The sequence below is a fragment of the Gavia stellata genome, chromosome 10 (assembly GCF_030936135.1).
Source record: "Gavia stellata isolate bGavSte3 chromosome 10, bGavSte3.hap2, whole genome shotgun sequence".
In the NCBI taxonomy this organism is placed as follows: domain Eukaryota; kingdom Metazoa; phylum Chordata; class Aves; order Gaviiformes; family Gaviidae; genus Gavia; species Gavia stellata.
This window is the reverse complement of record NC_082603.1, coordinates 8,792,463-8,820,000: the sequence shown is the minus strand read 5'-3', so window position 1 is coordinate 8,820,000 and position 27,538 is coordinate 8,792,463. Positions and strand designations below refer to the sequence as shown.

At 51.1% G+C, this 27,538-nt stretch overlaps 2 protein-coding genes across 2 annotated transcripts in view; both read right to left on the bottom strand.

Annotated features, from left to right (window-relative positions):
* The window catches only part of TEDC1 (tubulin epsilon and delta complex 1), a 76,928-nt gene extending 62,658 nt beyond the window's left edge, over nucleotides 1–14,270 (bottom strand). The window contains exons 1-3 of the mRNA XM_059822160.1: nucleotides 14,127–14,270; nucleotides 13,013–13,091; nucleotides 5,817–6,019 (exon numbers count right to left, since the gene is read on the bottom strand). Coding sequence (XP_059678143.1) covers nucleotides 5,817–6,019; nucleotides 13,013–13,091; nucleotides 14,127–14,270 — 426 coding nt within the window. The remainder of the gene's footprint in view (nucleotides 1–5,816; nucleotides 6,020–13,012; nucleotides 13,092–14,126) is intronic.
* An 8,906-nt stretch (nucleotides 14,271–23,176) lies between these two features.
* Nucleotides 23,177–27,318, bottom strand: LOC104254023 (cysteine-rich protein 1). The gene is made up of 5 exons (XM_059821619.1): nucleotides 27,227–27,318; nucleotides 24,246–24,340; nucleotides 24,058–24,115; nucleotides 23,878–23,925; nucleotides 23,177–23,523 (listed from the first exon to the last, which is right to left on the bottom strand). Exons 1-4 carry the CDS (start codon nucleotides 27,264–27,266, stop codon nucleotides 23,885–23,887), a joined length of 234 nt encoding a protein of 77 aa, XP_059677602.1. The 5' UTR covers nucleotides 27,267–27,318; the 3' UTR covers nucleotides 23,177–23,523; nucleotides 23,878–23,884.
* Nucleotides 27,319–27,538: the final 220 nt, after the last annotated feature.

Below are 27,538 nucleotides of genomic sequence, written 5' to 3'. Positions count from 1 at the left end.
GGTGGCTGGCAGTGCAACGAGAGGGCTACAACAGACTTGTCAGCCACGCAGGAGCCCAGTGAGCCACAAAGGTCCACTCCAGTAGAGGGGATGTGGAGAGGGGTGCAGCACACATGCCAAACACACCAGGCTGCCCCAGGCAAAGCAGCACTGCTCGATGGCAACAATGAGGTGAGGGCAATTCTGCAGGAGAAACTAGGGATCCTGTGCCCTCTGTTTAGGTTTCAGAGACAGCTTTTAAAAAAGTGTTCCTTAGCAGCTACTGAATACAGCAACAATAGTAGCAAAAAAGGGCAAAAAGATAAACGGTGAGAGTTACTAGGAAGACAGGAGGACAAAGAGAATAGAAGTGTAAGCTCAGGGAATAAGGGAGGGAAATCAAAAAATGAAAGCTGACAGACTAATATAGCCCATAAAGATCTGGAAAGTAATTATGCTTGTGAGTCAGAATCAATAGGTTAATAAAATTCCCTCCTCCGTCCCCACTGGAATAGGTGAAGAGGGGAAAAAAACTCAGAAGATTTATATTTACTGACACCAATGCCAAAGGTTTTCTGCTGGGGGGAACATCAACCTTGGCTGCTATGTTAACACTTCCCTCTAATAATAGGGTTTATGGAACAGCAGTGACGGTCAAGATTTCTGTAAGAGAAAGGCATTTCAACAACAAGATTAGACCAAGCATAAGCCTTACACTATATTGGAAATAGCCAGTGAGCCAAACTAGACCGCGACACAAACAAATTGCAAACCTAAGAGTCAGAAGGCATGTATAGTTTCATTTTTCCCCACCAGAAGTAATTAAACTGAGTTCACTTTGGCATGCTAGAGACACACGCATGAATTCCAACTATAATAGCCATAATAGCTCTATTTGTTGACTACTATAAATTCATAAAAGGGGAGGGGCATCCAATTTCACTCAGAGGGCAAGAGGCAGGCAGAGGGAATTAGTGGAACCAAGAACCAGTGTTTGTTCAACATATCCTGGTGATAATGAGGGATATAACATCACTACCCCCATCTAAAAAACTCAACAGCCTCCACAGATAATTAAATTACGAGGCACACATAGATTAATTTCAGCTGTAGAAATAATACCAGTACAGGCAGTATTCTTCCCTGGAAACAGAAGGAATACATGCTCACAGATTACTATTATCTACACAAACCATCATAGATTTGGAGAAAGCTGTGATGATATCACTAATATTTAAAAAGCGAGGCAAAAAAAAAATTAATGAAATACTGAATGTGCTAAAAAGGCAGGTTTATATCGAACTATTATCTGCTTCTCAGAGAGAGAGAGAATATGAGAACTCTCCATGTCTGCCTTACACGTTCAGTGAACAACAGTGTTTCACCTACCAGTTTTCAGATGTGTTTTGTACTCCAGGATTTCCATGTGTAAACAGGAATCAATGAATGGCACTTGAGAATAATCTGCATGTACATGATCACCAAAGCAACAAAAGATGTTAAGACTGACATTATAGCAGTGTATATTTGAGATAGAAATCCACAAGGGGTGTAAAAACCTTTGAAGTCCATCAATTAATTGCCTAGTGCTTTAAGGCAGTAACAACAGGGGAGAATTCCCAAGTAGACACTTGAGTACATCAATGTGAACCTCCAATTCAGATTTTACTTAAGTCTTTATAGATCTAATGGAATTAGTGATTTTTTTTTTTTTTTAAGGCATTGACCAATGCAAGGTTTGAACTTTCACTTACTGCCTCTGGAGTCACCAACCTGCTGACAGATCAGCACAGTAAACTCAGGGAATGGACTTGCACTACAGCAGCCAGGTACTGGAGTCTGACACACACCATCAATCCCTTCTTCCCTCTCCTGTTCCTCCTGCACAGCAACACGGGCTCCAGTCAGCTCTTAACTGTCAACCCCCTCAGTTTATGAACTTCACATACTAGAAGAGAGCCATGAGTGGAAGGCTCATGGAAGGCAGTGGCTCCTTCAGTCCTGCTCATGCAGGCATCCTGCAGCAGGCACACAGTACCCTGGCTGAGGAGAGACTGCAGCACTGCCCTTCCAAAAAAATGAGCTGGAGGCTACATGAGACAAGGTGTCCTGAAAGATTTTCTTACCTAACACACAAAAGCAGTCAACCCATATAACCATTCTAGGCTACTAACCATACCTGTCCTTATCAACAACTACCTCGATTATTTTTTCAGTTACATTAGCCACATTAAGCACTACCTCCTACCATTCTCAACCCTTTCATCAACTATAAACTGTTTAGTTTATCATTTTAGGAATCACTTAACTTTTGATTCTGAAAATGTAGGTGCATGTAGAAGTAAGCTTGTGGAACCCTTCTGCAGCTCAGGATCTTAAGATTATGAATTCCATGCAGCGGCTGAGCTCTATGTCCATCATATGTCATGAACACCCTTGTCCCTCTATAAATAACTGGCCTGAAATCCTTTAGCGCTGATGGAAGTGTTCAATTTGCAGGGAGAGAAAACTGTGTTGCTAAGGAACTGCAAAGAAGAAAAGGCCAGAAAGTGGTAATCTGAAATGAAATGAAAGGAATTAATTTAATTGGCCCTTGATATGTTGGGTATTTGGCACATTATCAGCAATTTAGCAGGCTGTAGGCTTTGTTTCAAACTTAGGCTGAGAGAACAGTCAGAACACGATTGCACCCTTAATTTAGGGATTAGCTACATTCTCTCTTCTTCATACCACAGATCCTGTCCACTTTTCAGTCAAAATTTTAAAAGCACATCACATGAATATCAGTTTGAACTAGCGCTACGCCTACAGTTCTTGAGACTCCATTTTTTTAGATGAAGACAAAGGGTAAGGATTTTCTTCACGTTTATTCTCACTAGTAGACCACCAGATGAGCTTTGCCAGTAAGTACTGGCTTTCATGCTTTGCTGATTCTGGCAGAGATCTCAGCAATGCACCGAACCAAATACTATTTAATGGATTTTTGGTTTGCAACATTTTCATATCAGGAAAATATTTTCAATTGTTTATAATAATTTAAAAAAAGACTCCATGCAGTGGAAGATTTTTTCAAGCTCTTTCTCAGCTGAGACTTTCAGTTGTTTTAAAGAGCATTTCCTTTTCTTTCTTCGTTTTTGAGACAGATCTTTCTCTAGTTAAGCTTTTTTTCCCTTCTTCTTTTACCTTTTTCCTTCAATTTACTTAAATAGAAGAGAGTTACGACTGCAGAGACTACATCTCTGGCATGTTTAGCAACACCTTTACAATTTGTTACACATCTTCCAACACTTCACTTAAGTATCATAAATGCCTGGTATTTAACATTCCTGGAGTCAAAATTCCAGCACTTTAACTGTTCAAGTTGTACTTTAACTCACAAGTTGTCAGGTATCAAACTGACAACCTCACCTTCCTCCTTTCTTACTATGATTTTAGGGGCTATATTGTTGAATGCTGTCTGACTGATGAGTAGTCTTTACCCCATAAAATAACAATAGCTATCAAATAACAATATATATAATAACAAAACTATCAGACTTTTATGCAACAAACAACAGGCTTTCATGAGCAGTTTACAAGGAACTGACTTACTAACTAAAATGAGGTGTATGACCCACCTACCTTCTCCTTCACGGTCACCATTACCCCCTCAACTGTGCATTCCTAGATCTTAATTTGGTTGGGTCTTACTGGTTGAATTTACTGGTTTTGTAATGCCTCGTTGATCAAATAAAAGGTAAGACCTGTCCCTCACAATTCTGTTTAACTTTCTTGTGATGCAGAATCACAAAACACACTATTTACACCTTCTCTGCTGTAACTACACTCTATCATTTTTTCCCCTATGAACATTATTTTTATTGGAGTATGAAAACTTGCTAGATGAACACCACACAAGAAATGTTGCCATTAATACAATGAGCTTTACATACATATGCTAACTCCAACTCCCAGTCTATAAAATTTTTGTCTGGCCTATTGAAAAATATTTTCAAGACCCGTAAACCTTTCCAAACACTGTTTTGGACAGTTACTGGATAAAAGCATGAAATATGTATTCCATGCATTTTGAGAAACACAGAGCAGGTTAGAATCGCAGTGAAAGGCACAGCAACAAATTTCTCAGTGTGCCTCTGTGTGGCCATAAGAGATAACATTATATTACCATACATATCATCTCTATTTGGAAAATGCAAAACTTAAGACCTTCAGAGAAAAGAACATAGGCGCTGCCTCATTTCCTGAATTCATGTCGCTGCTACACTTGACTCATCACTCTTTTGTAACAGAAATTAAGGGCACAAAAAATAATTTGCTACCACACAAGAAAAACAAGAAAAAGATAAGTAAAACGTTCTCTAGAAGTGTGTTTTCCCTAAAGTCTCAAGGCACCCTTCACATCACCGGAGGGCACCACCACTCACACCCAATGCACCAAGCACGGCCTCTTGCGCTCCCTCTTCTGTGCAGCAAAGAACTGTAGTGTAGCACCAGTGCTCTGTTTCCTCAAAATACTGTTAATAATGTTGTTACAACGGCGACTCTGCCCTTTGAACTGTTTTCCATTTGCACAAGAGAATTCCTTCTGAAGACACTGTAACTATAGCGTAGCTTTCCAAACTCTTGCTTTCCTGCTTTGCTGTCCCCTGAAAAGATTATAGAAAACCAGGCAGCCTACAGTCTAGGGGAGCACGTATATGGGATCATGAAGACCACAAGGTCTTAGACATTACGAGATATCAGCAGGTAGGGTTTCTGACCTACAATGTCCTTTGTCAAAACATGAGACAATTCTGTGAGCCTGTCATTTTGAACCAGACTGACCAGCAATTAATGTCTGACCAGATGAAGATGACTTAGAACAAACTCACAACCATCTAGAGAGGCCTCAGCCACACTAACACATTGCACTGATCAGTTTAAATTCAGCCTGTGTTATCTGTCATGTTAAGAGCAGGGACAGTTTATTTGCAACAAACAAGATATAAACATGGAAGAAACATCGTCTTCTCTCCTGAGCTACTCAGTCTATGCTCCAGAGCAATTGTCTATACAGTAACATGTGCATGTGGTCTTAAATGCAAGGAATGGATTTTAAAAGCAGTATTACCAAACATTATTAGACTGTGGTTTTATGGCAGTTTTTGCCCCATTTTTTTTTTTTATCATGTATGTATATTGCAGCCCCCTTTTTTTTAAAATCATGTATGTATATTGCAGCTAAAGCAGACAAATAGCTATCCTTGGCTTACTTCATAGCAGGCTTTCTATGCGCTAACATCTTTTTATTGATGGAAACACAACAACATACCCCACTGTTCTCTCAAGGAGGCCACAAGGTCATTAGTTACCCCAAGAGCAGTAGCTGCCATTTGAGATCTTGATGTTTTGAAAAAGTATTATTTGCCTTCGGATTACTTGCTCTACCCAGTGCCAACATACCCAGCATTCACAGCAAACCTGTTTGCCTCTACTGTAGAACCACTCATGCTACAGTCTGGAAGCACAAAACTCAGAAGCACAGAGATCAAAGACATTCACCTCCTTGCACTCCTCCACACTGGTCTCACCTATACTGGAAATAAAAATCAGGGAATTCAGGCAAGGTGGGATTTTGAGAAAGAAGGAACCCAGACCACCCGCACACAGAAAGCTTAGAGAAGGAAAAAAAAACAGATTCCAGATGCTGGCCCCTTTAATTTTTTTTAAAGCTGGAGTAAGGCACTTATTTGTAAAGGTACCAAGAATACCACACATTACACACCAGTGATAACACAGCTGCTGTCACAGAACGTTACTTATGGACAGATAAGGTGGAAGGACACAAACATGCTCACCGTGCACACAGAGGTTTCATCCCCAGTCTTTACTCTGTTCCGAGCCAAAAGCTGCTCCAAGAGGCTGAGTCTGTGCAGCAGCCAGGAAAATGCCAGCAGCAGCTCCCGACTACCCGCTGAGCCATCGGAGGGGAGCTGATAGAGTTCTGGCCTGCCATAGCCATGATACCACAACGCTGATTTTACAAACCTAATTTGGTTATCTGAAAAGAAGAAAACAATTAAGAGTAACACACTGCACTACTCAATGCATTTACCCATTCAGTTGCAGAAACTGCTGCCTCCTCTGAAAGCAAGATTTTTAATCAAGCCTAAGATTAGTGGAGGACAGTGGAGACTACAGTCTTTATCAACAACTGATAAAGGATAGGAGGTAAAGGGTAAAAGCCTTCCTTATGCTGCCACAGTCTAATGTACAGGAACTACCGCTAAGGGAAAAGAAGAAATTCAAAGTTGATACCAAGGCCAGTAATGGCCTCTTAGAGATGAACAAAGGCAAAAAAGGTAAATAGCCATCCCCACTATATTAGGACTCCAATTCACCTATTCATTTTTTATGAGCCACCAAGCATGCTATGAATTAGTAAACGCTCTGAGTCACTTGACTCCTGAATGAAACTGGAATTTCAAGATAGGAGTTTCGCAGCCTGCTGCAAATCTCTGAGCGCCAGTGAACAGGCAGAGATAATGCAGCACACAACACTGCATACCAGACTACATGGAACTATTTAATTCTCAGGATCAGAGCTGATCCATATTCCTTCACACCAGCAAATGTTACCTGACAGCTACAGGACAGGCACTACAGAACTGTAAAATACCGAGGAAACACAGAGAAAATTATTCTTAAAAAAGGTTCTGGCCAGTAAGCCTCAGCTCTGTACTAAGTCAAAACTATAATAAAGAACATAATAAGAGGGCACAATGATAAACCATACATACTGGGGAAGAACAAACAGTTGTTGTAAAAGGAAGTCCTGCTCAAAAAGCTTCTGGATTTCTCCAAAGGCAACAAGCAAGTGATTAAGGAAGATTCAACCAATGCAGGACATTCAGACTTTCCAGTGGGATTCAACTAGCACAAAGAAACTAAGCCACTGAGGTAGAGGGAAAGAGAAGGCCCTTGAATCAATGACAAGTGCCTAGCAGATAAGAACCAGAGGGTAGGAACAAACGGTGGTTTCACATGAGGGCTCTGTGCTAAACAGTTGCTGTTCAACCAACTCAAAATGACAGACAGACAATGCAATAGTGACAGAAAATTTAGTGCTGATGTGATGTTACTCAGTGGTAAGGAATGCAGCCAGACCGTGAAGGATTGCAGAACCTAATGAACACAAGCTTTAAAATGACAGATAAAATTATTTTTAGAAAAAATGAAAAATTTTGCACACAAGGGAAAAAACAATCCTAAGTTTACTGACATAGCAACGTGCTTGGAGCTGACCACTGGACTCAGGAATACAATCTTATCATTTAAGATTTTTCATTACAATATCACACTTGGTTCTCATACGCATCCAAAAGCAAACTGAATGTGAGAAACCAAGAAAGGAAACTAAACAGAACACAGAGAACAACATTATATTGTTGCCTATATCCACTGTGACCACACGTCTCAAATTCACAGTGGTATTTTATTTCTTCAGTCCCAAAAAGGCTACAGAAGACTTGGGGAAAAAAACAAAGACAAAGGACAAGTACAATCACAAGTACAGAACAGCTTGGTTGTAAGAACTGATGACATAGGCCAAGAAGATGACTGCGAATGAATATGACAAAAGTCTTTAAAACCATGAGTGCTGTGGAATGGGTGAATAGGGAATAATTTGTTTGCACAACATTCAATACAAGAACTGTGAGACACTAAACAAAGCCAGCAAGCATGCAAGTCAAAACAAATTAAAGAGACATTCTTCACACATACAGCAAAGCTGTGAAATTTCTGGTCATGGGACACTATGGACACTTGAGAGTTACACAGGCTCAAGGAGGAACTGGATTTACAGTACAGGAGTTCATGGAAGCTTATGAAATAAAAAGATATCCTCTCAGGTTTAGGAAGTCTGAGATGTAAATTACTGGAAGCTGAAAGAATACACTCCTGAAAGCATCCTTCTATATTTGCTCTTTCCCTTCCCCTGGGCATTCACTTCTGACAGCTGCCACAGCTGGATGGAGCTAGAGGAACCTTCAGTTTGATCCAGGTTAGGCATTCTTACAAAGTAAGGAAGCAAGCTGCTCCCCTTTTCCAGCGTAATGCTTCAGTATCTCCACAGGGTTTCATAAAAAAAGGTACACATTCACACACACAAAAATAACAGGAAGTACAAACCTCACACAATCAGGGACTGTCACCGCTGTCCTTAATTAACATACCAGTTCATCACAGTACATACTCATTTGCCTGCTCCTTGCCACTTGTGGTAAAAACACCCCTTAGCACTGACACATATTGTAATCTTTCTTTGTCTGGCATTGACTGCTGAAGCTCAAAAACCACATAATGACCAACTTCAAAACAAAAAACAAGAAAAAATCCTGTTGCTTTGAAAAGGAATTTGTTAATTACAAGAGACTCTCAGGGTGAAGAGTGGTTGATTTAACTTGATTTGCAAGATGCTAAAAGAGTATTATCCACCAAAAGTAATACAAAGCCAAGACACAGGGAGGAGCTATAAGCTGACCTATGCTAGTAACTCTAGGAGCAATACGTTGCTACAGCTCTGCTGAAGCTGGAAGGAGCTGGTAGCCATAAAGAGCCACCAAGCCTTGACAAACCAGAGAAAGGTATACTGTTCAGACTGTTTGACGAACTTTAGGATCTAGGCAAACAAGAGTGCGGATCCCTAAGGAGATGCCTACTTCCAGAGTGCTACTCAGTCCAAATACACAGCTGAACTGTTACACAGATTGCTACACATCTTTAGCAGTAGGAGCGGGAATACATGATTGGCCACGTGAAGGCTACAAATGAATTCCTGACAAAGACATTAACCGTGACTGAAGAACAAAAAACAAGATCAGGAGCATGATTAAGCAGGTGACATGATGGCGCAGAGCTACTAATTTCTTCTGCAGGACTACTGTTTTGCATAGAAGAGCTTCTGCAGAGACACAGGGCAGTTCAACAATTGGTTTTAAACCTAGCTTGTTTCTGCATTACAGACACAAAAAGGAAACCCAAACACTTAAATCACTCCATTCGCTCTTTTTGCAGAACCTGTGAAGGTAAAAACAAGCAGCTTCCCTTCACGACGCTAAGGTGGCAAAAATGCCTATGGTTTGCTAAAAATCTTGCTGTAGATATGCACTCCAATCCCTCATGCATAGGGGGAGCACTCAGATACTAGAGATTTTATTTTGATCACTCTTGAACATTCTCACATGAGCGAGGTTTTCATGCTGCCCTTTCATTTTCTTTGTGCATTTGTCAAGAAAGTGCCATAACAGGTAAAGGCAGAAATACTCCAAAAGGAAGGAAGATCGGTATGTACTTTCCTCCTTTTTCAAAGCAAACAAGCATCACATGCTGCCATCTGCAGTTCAGAAAGCTCCCCAAGAAATCACATATCAAAGAGGAATAGAAAGCAAGCCAGATGGTTTTTTCCTTTATCACCATGTCCCTGCTCTGGACCCAGATACCACTCAGGACCAGATCCACCAAGGCGATTCGCCACCTGAATTTCCATGTTGCTCTGGTCCTTTATCTCCCCCTACTTCATCTCTCTCTCTGCAACACATTGAGAAGGTACGATTGGTGTGGGTATCAGGCAGGAACTGTGGGTGAGCGGTCAATGCATGGATCCGGAACTGGGGCTCAAAGAGCCCTTCCAAGACCTTAGAGAAGTCACTTAGTTTTTCTCATCTCTACAGTGCTCTGCTTATAAGGAAACAGTGCTCAGATAAATGGTAGTAGAGGCTATGTAAGTACCCAAGACCAAGATGGATTCCTCCAAAACATGCAGTCGAGAGAGAGAAAAACCATCACTCAGATAGCAGATAACACCAGTCACTCAAACATCTCCCTTTTGACAACATCTTCTTACAGCATTTCATTAGGGTTATCCAATTTAAGGAGAAAGACCCACACAGTCCTTCAAACTAAGCCCCTTCTGCACGCACATTATTTATAAAAGTATGTTCAGCAAGTAAGACCAAGCTGTGGATGAACCTCAGGGTTCAGCTCTCTTAAAACTATACTCAAGCTGTGCTCTTCCAAATCCTGCAGAATATTTTCAGTGAATTACAACACATTATTCAAATAAGGGTTATGCATTAGCCTGGCAGGCTAAGATGAAAAGGAACTAAATCAAGTACGAGAACAGACACAGATACATTTCTTCATGCACTCAGGCAAGAAACACCTGCATAGGTAGTGGTATTATGGGAAACTACCACTGCAGAGGAACCTTTTCTGCTGCATTTGTCAAACAAACAAAAATATACTGCAGCTCCAGACCTCTTTCCCATGCTATAAAAAATGAATTGCAACTCCAGAAAAGAAACATATCCTCCAACTATCTAAATGCATATTGCACTGCTGCCTGGTGTGGTTGTTAGGTTGTTAACCAAATCCACCAGCCCTCAGCCTCTGTGAAGAAAAAGCAGCATGAAACCACTAATCATGACTTCATCAGTAATGTGCCCCGAGTACTATTACACAGCTTACTTAGACTCATACTCCACTGATGAGAGACCCATTGTTCTGACATGTTTAAGGGGCTGGAGTGTATTAACGGCTTCCCACCAAAGTTTACAGTAAGTGTTTTTTACTGTGTGAAGAAAAAAATTCTTCCAAAATGAGAAAACAAAAGAGCCATTTGCTGAATTTTATAACCACTGACTGGTGGGCTTCAGTGGAGTTTCTGGTTTCTTTTTGCAAGAACGCAGTATTTCCTACATTTTAAAACATCAAACTGTGTGGGGCTTTTTTACATGTGATTTTTCAAATATTTTATTTTCTGCTAGCTAGGCAATAAAATACATCAACCATTTAAAAACATGACACAAAGTTTTTCTAAACAATATCACATCACAATCATAATCATGACTAGCAGCTGTTGCATTCAAAGCAAATTTTAATCTCCTCCAAAATTCACCTATATGACAAGATCAGATCAAAAACTGACTAATGAAAAGTACTAACACGGAACAGAAATACACATTGGGGTGCAACTTCAAAAGTCACTTGACAAAAAGGATTTCCCAGATCAAGGAAAAATTTTCTGGAAAAATCTGTCCTTTTCCATAGGCAAAAATCTGTAAGAGCACTCTGTCCTTGCAACGCACTGCTCTCTTCTAGCACCTCACAACTGCAAATGGCCCAACATCTGGCATACAGTCCTTGAAATGCAGGTCTCACCCTACAGAGTAGTGAGAACTACTGGGACCCCAACAACACACACAGACTAAAGGCCAAAGTTCAGTGTTTCCTTCGGAAAATCTTTTAGCCTAAAAAAAAAAGAAAGGGTAACAAGACCATTTGAGTATGGGTTCTCTTTTCCAGAAAGCTGCTCCTATGCTCACAATAACCCTCATACAGAAGGAGTCTTCACAGACTTCCTCTGGGATCTAGCAACTGCTGCTCTCCTTGTTTAAGCTAAGATAATCAACAGGTTGTACAAAAACAGCAAAGAAAGGAAAGCCTGATCCATGGACTAAAGCACTGGACATGGATTAGAGGAATCTCTTTCAATCCTTTGTTGTGCTACAAGATCCCTGTAAACCTGAGAAAGCTATTTAGTCCCTATGCCCAAGGCTTCTACTTCATTTCCATGAAATTAATACATGAAAGACCACAAGTGCTCCAGAGCCTGGACAGAGAAGAAAGGCAGTAAAATATTGATTGTGCTTGCAGAAGACAACTCATTCACTTGGCCAAGCAAAGGTAATTAGTGTAATTTGAAAAACAGTACGGCTATCCAACCTGAATTGCAGCTTTAATCACTGAGTTGTGACTAAAGTTTCTTAAAAATCAGCTCAGCAATTCCAAGCAGAACCACACATTCCTACCTCACAATCTACCAGCAGAGGCTGGGTTTGCTCTCTCTAGAGCCAGCAGCCTGCCACATGCACATGGAAATCCTGTCTCCAAATGCTACCAGCAATTAGTATGGGAGCAGCTAGGATTCAGCGAGGTTGCACTTGTGCAGGACCACCTCCACCAAGCTGTAGGAGACAGCCAATAAATTGACTTACCATACAGAGCAGATTGTGGATGAGTGGAAAAGCAAAAATAGCCAAATGAAAAATAGCAGTCCGGTGAGTAACACAGAACCATGCTGATTTCCTGCTAGGCTACCAGCAAAACTATGCTGATTTTGCTCAACACTCCTTGAGAGGTATCATCCACAACACTTAGCCTTTTTTAACTGCGTTTACAGAGCCATCAGATTCCCAGCTCTTCAGGGGCTTAAACAATGTTGTTTAGGTTATTTTTGCTTTCAAGGGTAAAACTGGATTTTAAGTGGTTTTGCTCTGAGGAGACCTTTATCCGTCACCGACAATCCCATTCTCAAAACTTCCTCTGACAAAGAAAGGGCTCTAGATAGACATCTTTCAAGACAGAAGTCTGGGGAGTAGTATCGTACTTGGAATAACATACATTTAAGTAGTAAATAGCACATTGTGAGAAGCCAACTTGCATTCAGCTTCTCTCTGGAGTACTGGCCCTGTTCACAGATATATTCATGGTCCCTCTAAAATATTCACACGCACTTTACTTTTTGTTTTGTCTAGAACTTCAACTCAAAACACTGCCTTTATGGTTCATATACTCTCATTCGCAGCCCTGACATAGGACTTGGTAGAAAATTAATCACGCATCATATCTAGACTGAGGAAAGAAGGGATCAATGGAAAAAATAAATCTATTTCTGTAATTATCTCTGCAGATGCAGAGAATGCATAAGATCATTGCACAGATTTACCTGCAGTGAAATGCCCAAGGGAAGCAAGAGCACCTAGCAGACACAAAAACATCCTAGTCTCCTGGACAAAGCAAGCCAAAGAGGAGTAAACCTGCCTGCACACCTGTGATGCAACAGTAAGAGTCAGTAGCATGAACTAAGGTATTCAAAATAGAGTATTTCTGACAGGGAGCAAAGAGCCAAAGAAAAGATGCTACAAAACCAGTCCCAGTAGTTCCCTGGGACAGACCAAAATCGCACAGTCAGACAGAGTGACTAGGTTACCTATGGCATTGGACTCGGTCCACTTGCCTCCATGGATTTGTTTCAGAAGAGTGTAGAGCAGCCTCCAGAAATCCAGGCTCTGCAAAAGAAAGAGAGGAGTCGGGGGAGATCAGCAGGCAAAAGATCTGCCACATATTTAGCCTTAATTAGGGAATTAAACCCATATCCGAGCATCAGCTGTTATGTGGAAGAGCACAACTGCTTCCTGCCAACACTGTCAAATCAGGCAGGTTCACGTGTTAGCTGTCTTACGAGTGCTACTTACAGTAAGGTGCACTCAGAAAGAGAAGGGCTACTAATGCTGGCTGTACAGCAAGACCCGGTACTTCTCCCTGCAGTCTGAGGCAAGTGCATAGAAGAGCATAGCTTCCAAAATATCTCCTGAGATAACCACATATGGCACAACTTGCCCGTAGTCTAACTAGCACTTGAAGACACTGAAAAGATCTAACCACGATAGTATCAAAAACTCACAAACAAGAGGCAGCACGCAATTGAGTTGGAACTGGAAATCATTTCTTGGCCACACAAGGACAGCATGCTGACAAACTGATACAGTGATTCTTACAGTTGGAATTCCAGTCAACGCTCATAAAATGCTTAAAATAGCTAACTGAGCAAGTGGAACACCCTGTGTGTGAGACAGAGGCCTCACAAGCATCGCTCTGTAAAGCCCTGAAGCAGAGAGACCCAAGTTGGTGTAAAGTGAAGCAAACCTCAGGTGACACTAGAAAAGGTGCTGCAGACCACGGTGAAATATCGAGATTTAAATTAAAACCACCAAAAAATAAAGCCCTTTCAGGAGCAGCGAGTTTGCTGAGAGTCACAGAACGCAGTGCCGGCTGAGGCCCACGCAGGAGCCTCCCCACCCAGGCCCTGGGCCCACACAGCCGTCCCTGTCCCCAGGCCCAGTCCCACTAGGCTGTCCCCGGCCCCCTCCACTCGGTACCCGGCCCCGCACGAGGAACCCGCCCGCCCACAGCGATGTCCTTCTACACGGGGCCCTCCCCGGGCCGCTGTCCCTCTGCTCCCCCCGGGGGGCGCGGAGGAAGAGAGTCACTAGGCAACAGCGGGGGCCGCCGGCGAAGGGCGGCCCGGGGCGGCCCGCGCTCACCGCCTGCGGCCGGTCGAACCTGGCGCGGCGGAGGGTGTCGGGGGCGGGCCGGGCGCGGGGCGGCAGGGCCCGGCACAGCGCCCCGACGGCGCCCGGCAGCGCGCGGCCCCGCTGCTGCTGCTGCTCCTGCTGCCGCCGCCACATCGCTCTCCGCCGCCGCCGCCGCTTCCCGCCCTCTGCCGGCGCGCGGCGGGCGCACGCGCAGTGCGGCGGGGCGGGCCCCTCCCTTCCGCTGAACCCGCCCGCTGCGGCGCCCCCTGGCCCCTGGGAGGGAGCACTGCACCGCCGGCCCCTGCGCCGCGTGGGGGCGACACGCGTGGGCCGCGTCCCGAGGAGGGGTGTGCTGGAGCTGTGGGGCTCCCCCCGGCTGGGCGTCCCCCGCCCTTCCCCCCCGGCTTCCCGCAGCTCGCTGATCTTCCCATTACTTACTCTCCCTGTGCTTATGCCTTGGGGCAGAGAACTCACTTCCCGCCTCCCCTGGGAAGTGACCCGCAGCCGAGTGGGAAGCGCCCGGGGGATAGTACGCATGCAGGTCACCTCTGGCTGCCCACGCCAGGCAAGGCAGGCTCACCCGCAGCCACCGCCCAGCCAAAATCCCGGAGCGAGCCCTGAAGGCTTCCCGCACCCTTCCTGGCTGAAAGAGTCACTGCAAAACCCCAGCTTCGGCTTTCCTAAAAACACGACTCCGCTGCTGGCAGGACGAGAAACCGTTCCGCGGCCGATGGGACAGCGCATTGTTTTGGCAGCGGGGTATCAGCCCCAAACCCCAGCTTCAGCCTTCCTCAGCTCAGTGGGTGTGATGCAGGCAGCTCGGGTCCCCGGGCGCGTAAACTCTTAATTGATGTAATCCCAGAGATTAATCCTTGGGAGGGCGGCGGGGGAGAAATGGTTCTGCCATATCGGAGACAGCCTGAGTCACCGAGATGAAAAGCCCACCTCTTGGTTGGGGTTTACATGGCCGAAACCTGGCCCTGAGATGGATTCCCTCCGCGGGCCTTACGGAGGGACCACGCCGGTGCGTGCCAGGGACACTGGTCTGCTCCACCAGCACAGCGGGGATCCTGCCTGTGCCTATACGTAAGACCTGCTCAAAACCCCCACTGATGGTTTCTTGGCCAGTTACCCAGTTCATAATCCATTTAAGGTGCTATCTGTGGATCTAGCACGATGCTTTTCCTTTTTTTTTTCCCCCCAACATCTGAACACCATGAAACAACACGTGAAATTCCTTCCAGCTATGGAATAGCCTCTAGCAGCCAAATGGCTGCTCTCAATGAGGAGAGAAATGGCATTTGTCTGACAAGACCTTCAGCAACACCCTGCTTGCTACCATGAACTGCGATTGCACTCTTTCCTCTGTTTGCTGCCTCTCCTGCCTCCCACCCCTGTGCCGGGGAGCGCAGCCCTTTCTGACGCCGGCTGCTGCATCAGTGCTTTCCCGGTCCCGCGGATCCTGGCTGCTGCTCCAGCCAGCCCTGAAAGGACCCCTGGGTATGAGTTATCCAGGCTTAAGGATTTTTACAGTATCTTCCCTAGCAGCTGTTGTCTCACATCCTCCTTCATTCCTAATGGCCTGGAAAGCATTTTTCTTATCCCTCGTCCAGCTCTAGCTCAGCAATCTCTGTCCACTTCTTTGCTCTCCTTCCTAACAGGTTTGGCATCTCCATAAGGTTCCTTGCCTTTGGCTCCCAACATCCCATAAAGTCCTTTTCTATTGCCCAGAGCCTTATCGGACCTGGATAATCCTCTGCTGTCTTTGGCATCCTTCTCGGCTTTCCATACCTTGCTGCTATCGGGTGCTGTCTGGTCCCTCCGTGACACATCGCTTGTCTATGTTCCCGTCCCCGCTGCAGTCTCTGGGCAGGGGGACCTTCAGCTGGAGCCAATTTCCTGTGTTTTCTTGACCACTCCATAAACCCTGCTCAAAGCCATCCCTGTCCCCACACACATTCCTCTGTCTAGGCCTTTCCTCCCCAGGGCAGCTGCCTGCTTTGCTGCTGCTGAGACAAGGGCTCTTCTGCAGCACCATGCATGCACCAGTGGGGGGGTCCTGCACCTCACCCCCTCTCTGGGCCCCTGGCCAACGCGCCAGCCCCCCAGCCAGCGAGCGTCATCACCCGCCACGGGAGCGGCAGCTGGGATGCCCGCTATCCCGGCACGCCGAGAGCCCCCGTGCCACATCTCCATCCCGCTAGCTGGACCAGCCCCGTGGCGCCCCGGAGCCGGGCTCGCCGCCCTCCTGGCCGGCTGCCCCTGGTCCCCGGCCCCACGGCTCCCCTGACACACAGCCCGTGGGTGCAGCTGACACAAGACGCCTGGTGCTGTGGAGGGTTGGCACCCGGCCACGGGCGAGTCTGACGCCAGGCGGCAAATCCCAGCCTCTCCGGCGCGGCACGGCACAGCGGGGGCTCAGTCCCGGCACGCGAGGCCCCACTTATCGGCTCTGCTGGCTGCCTGGGTGGTTTTCCCAGGGTGGGAGAAACCAATGGGAAGGCGATGGTTTCCTGCCGCAGAGATGGACCTTGTGCTGTGGACAGCCGAAGGAGGTGACAGCGCGATGGACCCGGCGTGCTGTCCCAGCAGGGATGGAGATGCCACCCCACGGGAGCAGAGACCCTGCCCCGCTGCATCCCGGCCACCATCACCTCCCCTGCCGCGAGCCCCGGCCCCGCAGGGACTGACAGATGCAAACGAGCAATGACTGGCTGATGTCAGCACACCACTCTGATGTCACCGTGTGCACCTGTGAGGTCACAGGAGACCGGCAGAAGCCTCCAAGAGACCTGCCTGGCTGCTCCTCTAGGCCCCCCAGCTCTGTCCTGGCACCAAGGCAGTTTCGGGAGGAGCCGAGCTGTGGGTTGCCGCAGCAGTGGGAGCAGCTGTGGGGACCACAATGGGAAGGGAAGGTCCGGGTGGGTGCCGAGAGGCCAGGGATGCTCCTCCTGGGGAGAGGTCACCGGGCTTCGCTCTGTCCCGGTTCCCCAGGCTCGTGTGACGCCGCGCAGCCGCACAGCCGGCCGTTTTCGGCGCGCGACGTGTCAGCTGGGGTCATTTCCGCCCCGGGTGACTCAGCCGGGGCCAAGGGCGCCTGTTTGCGCCCGTGCCATGGCAACCCGCCACCGCAGGCGGCCCCACTGTTTGCGGCCGTTGCCAGAGATGACAGCAGAGTCCCATTGCCTCATGCAGATTATATGCGATAACGGCGATCTCTGCTCGCTCCGGCAGCAGCACGGCTTCCTGATGTCACCTCGGCCCAGCCCTGCCAAGGGGAAGGTGTGAGCGCTCCTCCTGGGAAAACCACCTCTTTGCTCTTTTATTTTTGTTATTTTTTTTAATGCTTTTATCCCCGTGAAGGCGCAGGCGGGAGCCAGCCTGTCTCCCGGCCAGGCCCCTGGGCCGTGCATTGGTGCTTCCCACGCTCTGCCGCCAGCTCGGGGCAGCCGGAGCTCCTGGCTCCTCTCCGCTCCTCCTCTCCTCCCCGCAGCACTGGCGGCATCTGAGCAGACATCGGAGCAGAGAGCAGCTGCTCTCCTTGCCCGGGCGAGGGAGGCTTTGGGGGGCCCTAGCATTTCACACCCTGAGCAGATCAGGCAGGCTGCACCGCTTCCTATTGCAAACGTTTCCAGCTCCTTCCCAACGCCCTCCGGGGTCTTTTATACAGGCGCTGTCCCCCTTCGCTGGGACACTGGGTTAACTGGAGTGGGAAAAGGCACGGCCTGGCAGCAGGTCGAACATCATGCCGGCAGGAAGGAGCAGAGCAGCACAGGGGCTGTGAATGTCAGGTTGCAAATAGGCATCTCCTTGCCAGAGAGCGATAAGCTGCCTCCTGGCACCGTCCTCGCCGGTGGGTGCAAGGGGTGCTGATATTGCTGGGATGGCCAGCACGCGTTTAGCACACTGAGTCGCATCACGTAACAGTTACAGATCACTGAGTCCCTGAAAGGGACCGTAACGGCTACACAAGTGCTCTAGTGCAGGTTTTCCTGGACACAGTGAACTACTCTGCAACAGGCCTGTGTGGGGGCTGTAGTGCCAGAATTGAAGGTCAGCTCCCGGCACTTGGATGCTTAAGATAGGCGTTGCCGTTTCAGGCCCTCTGGTGCAGGGTCTGCAGTTTCAGTATGATAAGAGAACCGGGAGGATTGGAAAAAAAAAGATCTGAGATCTTGCAATTCTCTGTTCTCAGGAGTTTCACCCTTTTTACTTAAATAGCCAAGCTGATGTTCCTTCTCACTGAGGGAAACTACCTCTGCCCTCTTCCCCCCTGGGCCTTTAACCCAAGAATCACCAAAGAAAGACAGAGGCTTTGGTGTGAAGCTCTTATACCTTCCCCCTTGGAGACTCTCCCCGTTTCCTTGAAAAAGACACAAGGGGCATGAAAGTAAAACGCAGCTCTGGTGCCTGATGCCAACTTTTCTTCGCGGGCTCCTTGCTGGGGAAAGCCACCCAGGACTTGGCAAATGTCCCCAGGGCTCTTCGCACCCAGCTCGTCTCTAACACTGGATGGTGAGCACCAGGAACAGGGTGATGGTGGAACAGCCCATCCCCTCCTCTCCTTGCTCCCTGACTAGACCTCAGTCTCCAGTACCATGATTCATGGTCTCGTCTGCTTCTCACTACGCCCCGGCCATCACCCTTACCCAGAGCCCCCCTGCCTTCAGTATCTTCAGCTGCTTCAGTATTTGCTGGGGATGTTGTTCCCCATCAGGAATGAGGTTTGGACCTCCTCTTTGCCACCTCTGCAAAGCTGTTTCCGCTGGCACGACGGGGCTTCCCCAACGCACTGCTTTGCAGAGCTGGGCCGGGGAATCCCAGCTCGCCGCATGAGCTTGCAGAGCTCCTGCTGCCCACCATCAGCTGCACAGTCCCTCTTACCATTGCCTGGATAAGAAGGCAGATTTCTGAGGTGTTAGGAGATGGGCAGACACTTTCTCAACCTAAAAAGATATCAGAGCTCTTCAAGCTTAACACAAATCAGCCTTAAAAATACCCAAAGCAGTGGTGAGCTGGGTACTATGCAGTAACAGACCAGCTTTGTCCCCATGAGCCCCGTGCAGCAAAGAGCAGGAACCCCTGCAGCTGCAGCCCCTGTGCCGCGCTCCCCCAGCCCTGCCTGCACCCTGCCTGTCCCTGAAGGGGACACAGCTGTATTTGCAGAAACAGACTGGCAGGGAAACACACCGCTTGCCACCCCACAGCAGGTGCCTGGCCCACCCGAGCCGCAAGGGCTCTGGTGTCCCCGAGGGGCTGGAGCCTGCACGGATGAGACACAAAATCACCACGCCGGAGGTGTCACATCAGTGTCCCCATCACAGCTGGGGGAGTGCCGGTGGCCCCACCAGCGTCTCAGTAGGCAGCGTTGAACCAGACGCCCTGGCTCCCCAGCACGTGTCAGCCCAGATGTGAGCTGCAGCTGGCTCCCGCGGCCACGCTGGCAGGACACTGCCCCATCCCCGGGCTGCTGTTTTCGCCAAGGACAGCCCTAGGGAGCGATGATGAGGGCAGCACCCTGCTGTAAGGCTTCCAGCCTAAGCTGTCCCCCTTGCCAGCTGTGGGCCTGGGGACACATCTGTCCCGTGCTTCGGATTAAGGTCTGTCCCATCTGTGCTGGGAGGGAGATGCAGGGCCAGGCAATCCACACACCCCCCTCCCGCCTGCACCCTGCCTCCACGGGGGGCTGAAGCAACACCCCCACCTCTTATAGATCAGCTGAAGGACCACCCCAGCCCCCTTTTTGTCCTCTTCTTTTTTCTTCTGTACAGAATGCCGCAAAGCCAGGGTGGGGAACAGCAGCAGTTTAGTTTCTGAACCCGTCCTGTTTCCTGTCCTTTGCCAAAACCTCTTCTGCTTCCCTACCCAGGGCGTTGGGGGTTGCCTGCACCCAGCTGCCAGAGGAACGGGTGATGCTGTTTGTTTTTTTTGTCACAGTGATGAAGTGTTTATAGCAACCATTGCTCCGCAATCCACAAACTGCACTGATCTCAGCACAAGCTTTCAAAATAATGGCAGAGGAAGCACAGCCCCTTCTTCCGGAGTCAGCAATGGGGGTGTTTCAGGTCACCGAAGCAGGGGACCTTCGTGCTGGGCATCACCATGCTGGAGATCACCCGACACCATTTGCTGCCCCAGATGGGCACCTCGGGGCTGGGGCCATGCCCTGACCCCACCTGCGATGGCAGCAATATCCCCGTGGCTGCTGGCTGGTGATCAGTCAGGACATGGGGGCTGCCAGCCACCTCCCGAGCATCCACTCTCTGCCTCGACCGGTGGGAGCAGCTGGTTGGGCACAGCGAGCCAGCATCCCTTGGCTGCTCCCCCCAGAAAGCTGGGATTTGCCCTGAGCATCCTGCTCTCGCTGTCTCCCGTTGCAGGAGCAGCGCAGCCAGGGCATTGCCACACTGGAAGGGAAAGGACTGTCCCTGCCCGTCCCCAGCTCCCACCGGGGCTCAGAGCCGAGAGCATCGCAGACGAGCTGCACTGGAAGCCACGCTGCTGCCTGTCTGCACAGCTCACGCTCCAGGCCATGGAGATTTACTGTTCAATGGAGAAAAGATTGTGTCTGCTGACAGCCGACCTCCCCAGCGCGCCGGCCACTGCTGAGCCTCGCTGCACATCGGAGGGGAGCGCCTGGCTCGGGTGCGGATTTCCTATCCAAATGTGATACAGCTGTTTCTGCTTCCTCTCCAAAGACTGAAGCAAGTTTTAAAAAATCAATTTATCATGTATTTTCTTTGACCGAGGCTCCTTGCGGATGTGACCCACTCCTAAACTGCCCAACCTCACGGCATCAAGGCTGGAGCAGGCTTGTACAAGCACAGCACTCGGAGGGGAGTATCCTGACAGCAAGTCTGGGGCTAAACGCCACCTCAGTGGGACTGCCTGTTGCAGGGCAGGCAGAGAAACAGGACACTCAGAAGGAGCTTTTTGGGAATCAATACCCAAGGGCTTGTCCCCAGGGCTTGCTTGAGGGACCCCCTAGTTTTTAACCCCCCCAGGCACAGTGCAGAGCGAGGCAGCTGCTGGATCGTGTTTAGCTTCTTTGCACCTTTCCTGAGGCTGTGCAGAACTTGCACAGCTCCTACGACCCTCCACGCACCCAGAGCAGGGACAGCCGTCCCCAGCCACCACCCCTACACTGCAGATCGCAGACCGAAGCAAAGGGCAGCCCTGGGCAGCACGCTGCAAACGGCAACACACTGCCTCCTGCCCCAGCTGCGGCCACTGCCCACAGAAACGGCTTTCAGCTGAAGGGCTGGAGCACCCAGGCCTCTCCCCAAGCAGCACTTGCTTTTCCATATCTCTTGCTGGTTCCCTGCTTGTCCCTTCTAGCCTGGCCCCTTGCACCTGGAATCAGCTGCTCCTGAAAAGTTTTGGTGCAGGGCCCTGTTGGGAAAGACGAGGAGCCCAGTTCATGGGTCTCTTTCCCAGCTCGACACACTTACGTGAGCCCAGAGGATGGCAAGGCTTGTGTTTGCCATTATTTTTAATGCTGAGGGTAAGCACTATCTCACTGGCACACTCAAGGCTGCTGAGATTATATCACTAGTTTGCTTTGAAGCCCGGTTCGCAGAGGAAAGCCACGTCCCCAGTGCCCGAGGGATGGGCTGGGTGCCAGCGGCAGCGCAGAGCACAACCATGTCTCGCTGGCCGGGAGCCATGGGTGCTGGCCCCCCCGGGAGGCTGCTGGCAAGGGCAGCAGTGGGAGTGGGAGGGCAGGGGGCCCTACGAGCCCTGGCTGGCTGGGAGCTGTGGTGGTGGCCGCACAGCAATAGCCGGGATTTGCCTTTGACACAGACGCCTGCGTTTGTTGTGCTAACTGGGTGGGAGGCGAGGCAGCGCCGGCTGGTCGAGTTTGTCCCACTGAAGCATGCCTAGTGGGTGCAGAGCCTTTTGGCATCAAGCACACGGGAAGGTTTAAGATGCTTATCAGATCAGACTGCTTTTGACACTGAAGATTTTGACATTAGACATGTATCTCTGACCCCTGAGGGTTTTGGTGAAGTCCCAGTAAGGCTGGTGTGACAGTAAGGTGGAGAGCAGTTTCTAAGGAAATGTATGAATAAACCATAGACAAAAATATCCCCGTGTGTTGTGAAGCATCTCTGAATATGTAAATGGGGTGGTTGAGGTTAGGGAAAAACATGATTAAGAAACCATTTTAGAAACATCCCTCAAGCTGACATCTTTTACATCTGTCAGTGCTCTTCTACCAGCGGGGCAAAGAGGTTGAAACCCGAAAGAGCAAAGCGCTTGCGAGACAGCTCTCAGTTTGTAATACAGCACTTTTGCTTTCCCTACCGAGGGAGGATAGGTCTGCCTCGACGGTAACCTCCACCTTATTTGGCCTTTTCAGATGGCTGCTCACAACAAAAGCAGCGAACACCAGGTCTGCCTGATGTGACAGCCAACCGCCTCCCAGCGAGACCCCTCCCTGCCCCAACGGAGGGCTGCAAAGTGCCCTCTCAGATCCAGGAGCAAAGAGCTGGGGGCTGCCCATGGGCATGGCTTTCCAGCAGGCACTGCTAGGGGCTGGGACACGGCCAGGAGGCTGCTGAGTGCCGGAGAGACCCTGGGTCAGCAGCTTCAGACCCTTGTCCAGCAGCACTGCGTGCCTCTGCTTTAAGCCCGTTAGGGCCACAGGCAAGAAGAGGTGGCTCACGGCAGGAGCCACCATGCTCTAGGCTTCTGCAAATGTCATGGCACAGACCCCACGAGGCCAGGGGTGGGGTAGGACCTTCCCCCCGAGTCCAGGAAGACCAAGTCCCTCGTCAAGCACCGGCATGAGACCCACCACCCCTTCCCATGGGGCGCACTCAGCCCCCGTGCCTGCAGCAATGGGGGGCTGCTCTTGCCCCGCATGGCTCAGGTAGCCCCTGGGTTGGGCAGCCACGGGCAGGACCCTGCGCACGCCAGGAGCCAAAGCGCATAGAGCCATCACGCAGTGTGGAGCCCGATCCAGAGGCCACGTGGGGTCCTTAAGCAAGTGGCAAGTGCTTCGCAAACAAGTCCTGCAGGACCCCTCTTACAGAGAGCACAGCCACTACATGGGGGAAGCATCTTTCGGTCTGGGTTTATTAAAGACTGAGAATACAACTGTGGGCCCAGCCACGAAAGCTGGGTGCCAAAAGCAGGGCTGGGTTTTAGCTGGAAGGGTGTGGTCTCATCTCCAGGCGGCCTTCAGCGATCCCGGCCAAATTTCCTATCCGGCAGGGCGTCCCAACACCCCCCGGCAGTGCTCCATCTGGAGCAGAGCCCCTCTCCACACCAGCCCCAGCCTGGTTACTTATTGCTTTTAATATGCTAGTCTAGTACAGAGTGAATTAAAAACAAAAATGCATGTCTGTCGCGGTGCCTTTGTGCTGTCTTCGGGCTGTGCTGGGAACCCTGGCCGTCAGACCTGGAGAGGGATGGAAGAGAGGGGCGGATGAAGTCAGGCCAGGCTGAGAGCAGACACATCCCAGGGACAACGGTGCTTTGGGACAGGCCCCATCTTTGCTGACCGGCCACAAAGCAGAAGCCTTTGGCGTCCGCTGCGGGAGCTAAGTGGGTGCTGGTGGTCTCTCGGGGTTGGTGGAGAGGAGGAGCTGGCACCCGGCAGGCTGCTCCCAAGCACCGGCACGAGGGCTGGGAGTCACAGCCAGCCGGGAGAGACACTGTGGCATGCCTGCCTTCCCCGCTTGCCTGGGGGGGACAGCCCTGGCCAGCCCACACAGCCGGAGGCAGGAGGGGAGCTCCGAGGGAAGGCACCAACCTGAGGTTTACTTGAACGTGTGGCTCTCGGCTCCTCCCCGGCCAAACCCTGGAAGAGAGCCAGCGCGGGGTCAGCATTGCCGCGGGACGGCGAGCACACCGAGGGGTGCACCTCACCGAGAGACAGGAGCCCCGAGCCCCCTTCCCCTCCCTCCCACAACCCCAGCCACAGCCACCCTACCTTTGGGCCCAAACAAGGCGGCATAGCAGGGGTGGTTGCAGTACGGCTTGCCGTCGTGCTGCAGGGAGAGAGAAAGAGCATCAGCCCCGACCGTCCCCAACAGCCCTTCAGCTCCATCTCTGCCCACCTCACCTCTCCTGCAGCCCCTCGCTGCAGGGGACAGGGACCTCCTGGGCAGCAAACCTCACCTCTGCATGGCCTCCAGATGTCAGGGTCTTGTTACACTTCTCGCATCTCAAGCAGGGCCGGTGCCAGTCCTTCCCCAGAGAAGTCACCTTCTCGGCTGCCACGGAAAGGCGGTGGGTTAGTTGAGGCACTGAACAGGCACAACAAGTCCATTTTGGCAGGCTGGCCTCCCGGCCGCCAACCTTAGGGAGGACATTTTTGGGCATTTTCTCAAGTCTCTTTGACCAGGACAGAGGCACCGTGTGTCAAACCCAAGTGCTCGCTGTGCACACACATCACCGTGCACATCCAGGCACCTGGATCCAAAACCTCCCACGGTGAATGCCGCCACATCCATACGGAGGGACCAACTTTTATCCATCTCCCAAAGATTTGAGGACCTCCCCCCTTCCAACATCAGCCTGCAAGGGGATGAATTTCCCACCCCCGGCCAGCTGAAGCCCAAGCGATCACTAGAGTTGGCAGGGGCGAAGGGGGGATGCTGGCGAGGACCAGGGAGGCGAAGCCATTGCCATGCCCTGCCCTGACACAAACCAGTCCCCTCCACACGCCAGCACTCTGGCCCCAACTCTGATTTTGCACACACCATAGCAAACCAGGGCGGAGCTGGAGCTTGGCCAGGCTTCAGGCGGCCGCAGAGGGGACGATGTGCTGTTCGCTGGGGCCAGGACGTGTTTATGGAGAACAGGGTTGCTTTTAATTGTGGCACTGCGGGGGAGGAGGGTATTTTCTGCAGATGCATGTGCTCTCCATATTGGCAGCTACACTCCTGGGCGTTTATTAAGTGATAAAGCAGAGCTTTCCACAAGAACCCAGTCAGAGCCAGGTCCGAGAGCTCTCCCCATGCCTGCAAAAGGAGGTCGAGCAAGGGAACAGAGCGTGCCGCGGGGGGAGCGCTCAGCAGCCTGAAGCACCTCTTCTTTGGAGTCCAAATATGCCCACAACAGCTTACACAAGGAGCAAGCCGGCAGCTGCAGAGGTGGGAGCGGGGGCAGTGCCCAAATGTCACAAGGCTGCCCTGCTGCCATCCCCCAGCAGCACAAAGAGCCCCCTGTCCCTGCAGCCTGGCGGGGGCCACAGCGTCCTCCCCTTGGGCAGCCCCGGGAGCCGGAGCCTGGCCTGCGGCGGAGCCCTCCCATCACAGGGTTTCTGGAGGGAGCTCAGCCTCCCCACCTCTCGCACAAGCATTTGCGCCAGCACTCGGGCAGGAGCTCTGCCACGGCTCGCTGCAGCGGGGCCCCCCCGGCTCTCGGCCACAAAGGTGAGATTCCCCTGAAAAGCTGGCAGTGGCCCTGCAAACCCCATCCCCAGTCCTCTCGGCATCATCTCCTCCTCACCCCTGCTCTCTACAGACACGATTTGGCCAAAAGCAGCCCGAGGCACGCCCAAGCATGACTGCCAGGCTCCGAGAGCCCCGGGGTGCCCTGCAGGAGGGCTTCCTCTGCCTCCTCTGCCAGTTTTCCTTATCTGCAGGCACAGAAATCAGTTGGTGAGCTCAGTCCTCCAGCAGCTTTTGAACCCTCCTCAGCCTCTGCACCAACAGAGATGTTTTGTAAGAGCAGTCTGATAAGCATGGGGCCAAACCCCTCCTTGGTCAAATGGCCCTGTCCCAACCCCTCCACAGCCACACCTGTGGGCACAGCAAACCCAGCTGGCCCCGACTAGTACCGAAGCAGAGCCACAGGGAAAGGCAGACACTGACACCAACACCTTGGTAGCTCCTGGTATCAAGCCACGCAGGTAAATGAGGTGCCCCACAACCCTCAGTCACGGGAGGGAGCCATGAACTGTACCCTGCAGCCTGGCTGCAAATGGTGAGTTCCAGTTTAGGCAAAGATGTTCCCCAACCACAGGAGCCACGTCCCCAGCAGCCCTCCAGGCAGCATCCACGCCAGCCCCAGCACACCTCCCCACGGTGGGCATCGCTAACGGACACAGTTGTTTGGCAGGGAGAGCAGCCCCTGTGTTTGAGCCTCCAAATTCTTTGGCAGAGCACAAATAGAAGTTGGGTAGCAGAGCAGAAATAAGAGAAAGCAGAACTCAGTGACGGCACATGGGTCACAGGTCCCTCATCTCTAGTAAATCAAAGCGCAGGGAGTGCGTATAAGCTGCTCCCAGCAAACCCTCTCAAGTTCAGCTAAACCAGGGAAGTGGGGAGGTCTGGCAGCCGGACCCTGCCTGTTCCAGCAGCCGCTGCTGGCGGGGTGAGAGGCTCAAACCCCACAAATACCCTCAGGCAGGACAGCAGGACCACAGCACCAGAAGGGGCAGGAGCTTGGAGCTTTGGGGCCCCAGTTTGGAGGGAGGACATCTGCCTGAAGCCCAGCGGCAGACAGCAGCCCAACAAGGCTCACAACTAACCTGCAAGGGCAGCTTAAAAACAACACCCCAAGGCCGTCATCTCTCTGTGTTAAACCACTCAGGACAACATGTGGGCAACCCACTGACCAAAGAACGCGCCCGAGGGCAGGATTTGCCCTTGGGAAGGTGCTTGCTCACCTGCCCAGGCTTTCAGAGCAGCAGGCTGCACCGCTGGGCCTTTGGGCTCCAAACTGGCACGGGGCTGCGGGCGATGCTGGGAAGGAAGCAGGGCTGAGCTCCCATACTGTGCCGTGGCCCCGTCTGCAGGCTGGGGGTACGCACCGCAGCCCGCACCCTGCAGCGAGGCACCTCCTTGGGTGGATTTATAGGGCCACCCACCCCGGGCATCCCGGGGAGCCGCAGCGCAGGAGTGGGCAACTTTGGGGCACCCCAAGAATTTGCATTGCTGGGGCGCACAACATCGCGGCGCCCAGGACCCGCGGTGCTGGGGTGCACAGGGACCTGTAAGCACCAGGGTGCCCCGGGGACCCGCAGCGCCGGGGTGCCCGAGGACCCGAAGCCCGGCGGGACGCAGCACCGGGGCACCCCGGCTTCAGCAGCCCGAGAGCCCTGCGGGTCCCGCGGGGCGGAGGCGGCCGGGGAGGGAGCAGGAAGCCCTTACCGAAGTAGACCTCCTTCTGGCAGCGGGGGCACTTGGGCATGCTGTCGGCTGGGCTGGGCTGGGCTGGGCTGGGCTCGGCTCGGCTCGGCTCGGCTCGGGGCGCCGCTCGCACCGGCTGTGGGATGCTCCGCGCCGGCCCCGCCGGAGTCACTGCCCGGCCGCCCCGCCCCGCCCCGCCCCGCCCCGCCCCGCCCAGATGTGCGGCCCCGCCCGCAGCTGGAGGCACCCACCCGGGGCACAGCCCTGCAGGGACTCCCAGGGCGGGGCCCTGCACCCCTTGCATCCTGCATCCCTTCACCCCCTGCACCCCTT

Coding starts and splice junctions, on each gene's coding strand:
- LOC104254023 (XM_059821619.1), bottom strand. CDS start 27,266: ATGCCCAAGTGCCCCCGCTGCCAGAAGGAGGTCTACTTCG. Junction 24,341..27,226: donor CCAGAAGGAGGTCTACTTCG/GTAAGGGCTTCC, acceptor TTTCCGTGGCAG/CCGAGAAGGTGACTTCTCTG. Junction 24,116..24,245: donor CATCTGGAGGCCATGCAGAG/GTGAGGTTTGCT, acceptor CTCTCCCTGCAG/CACGACGGCAAGCCGTACTG.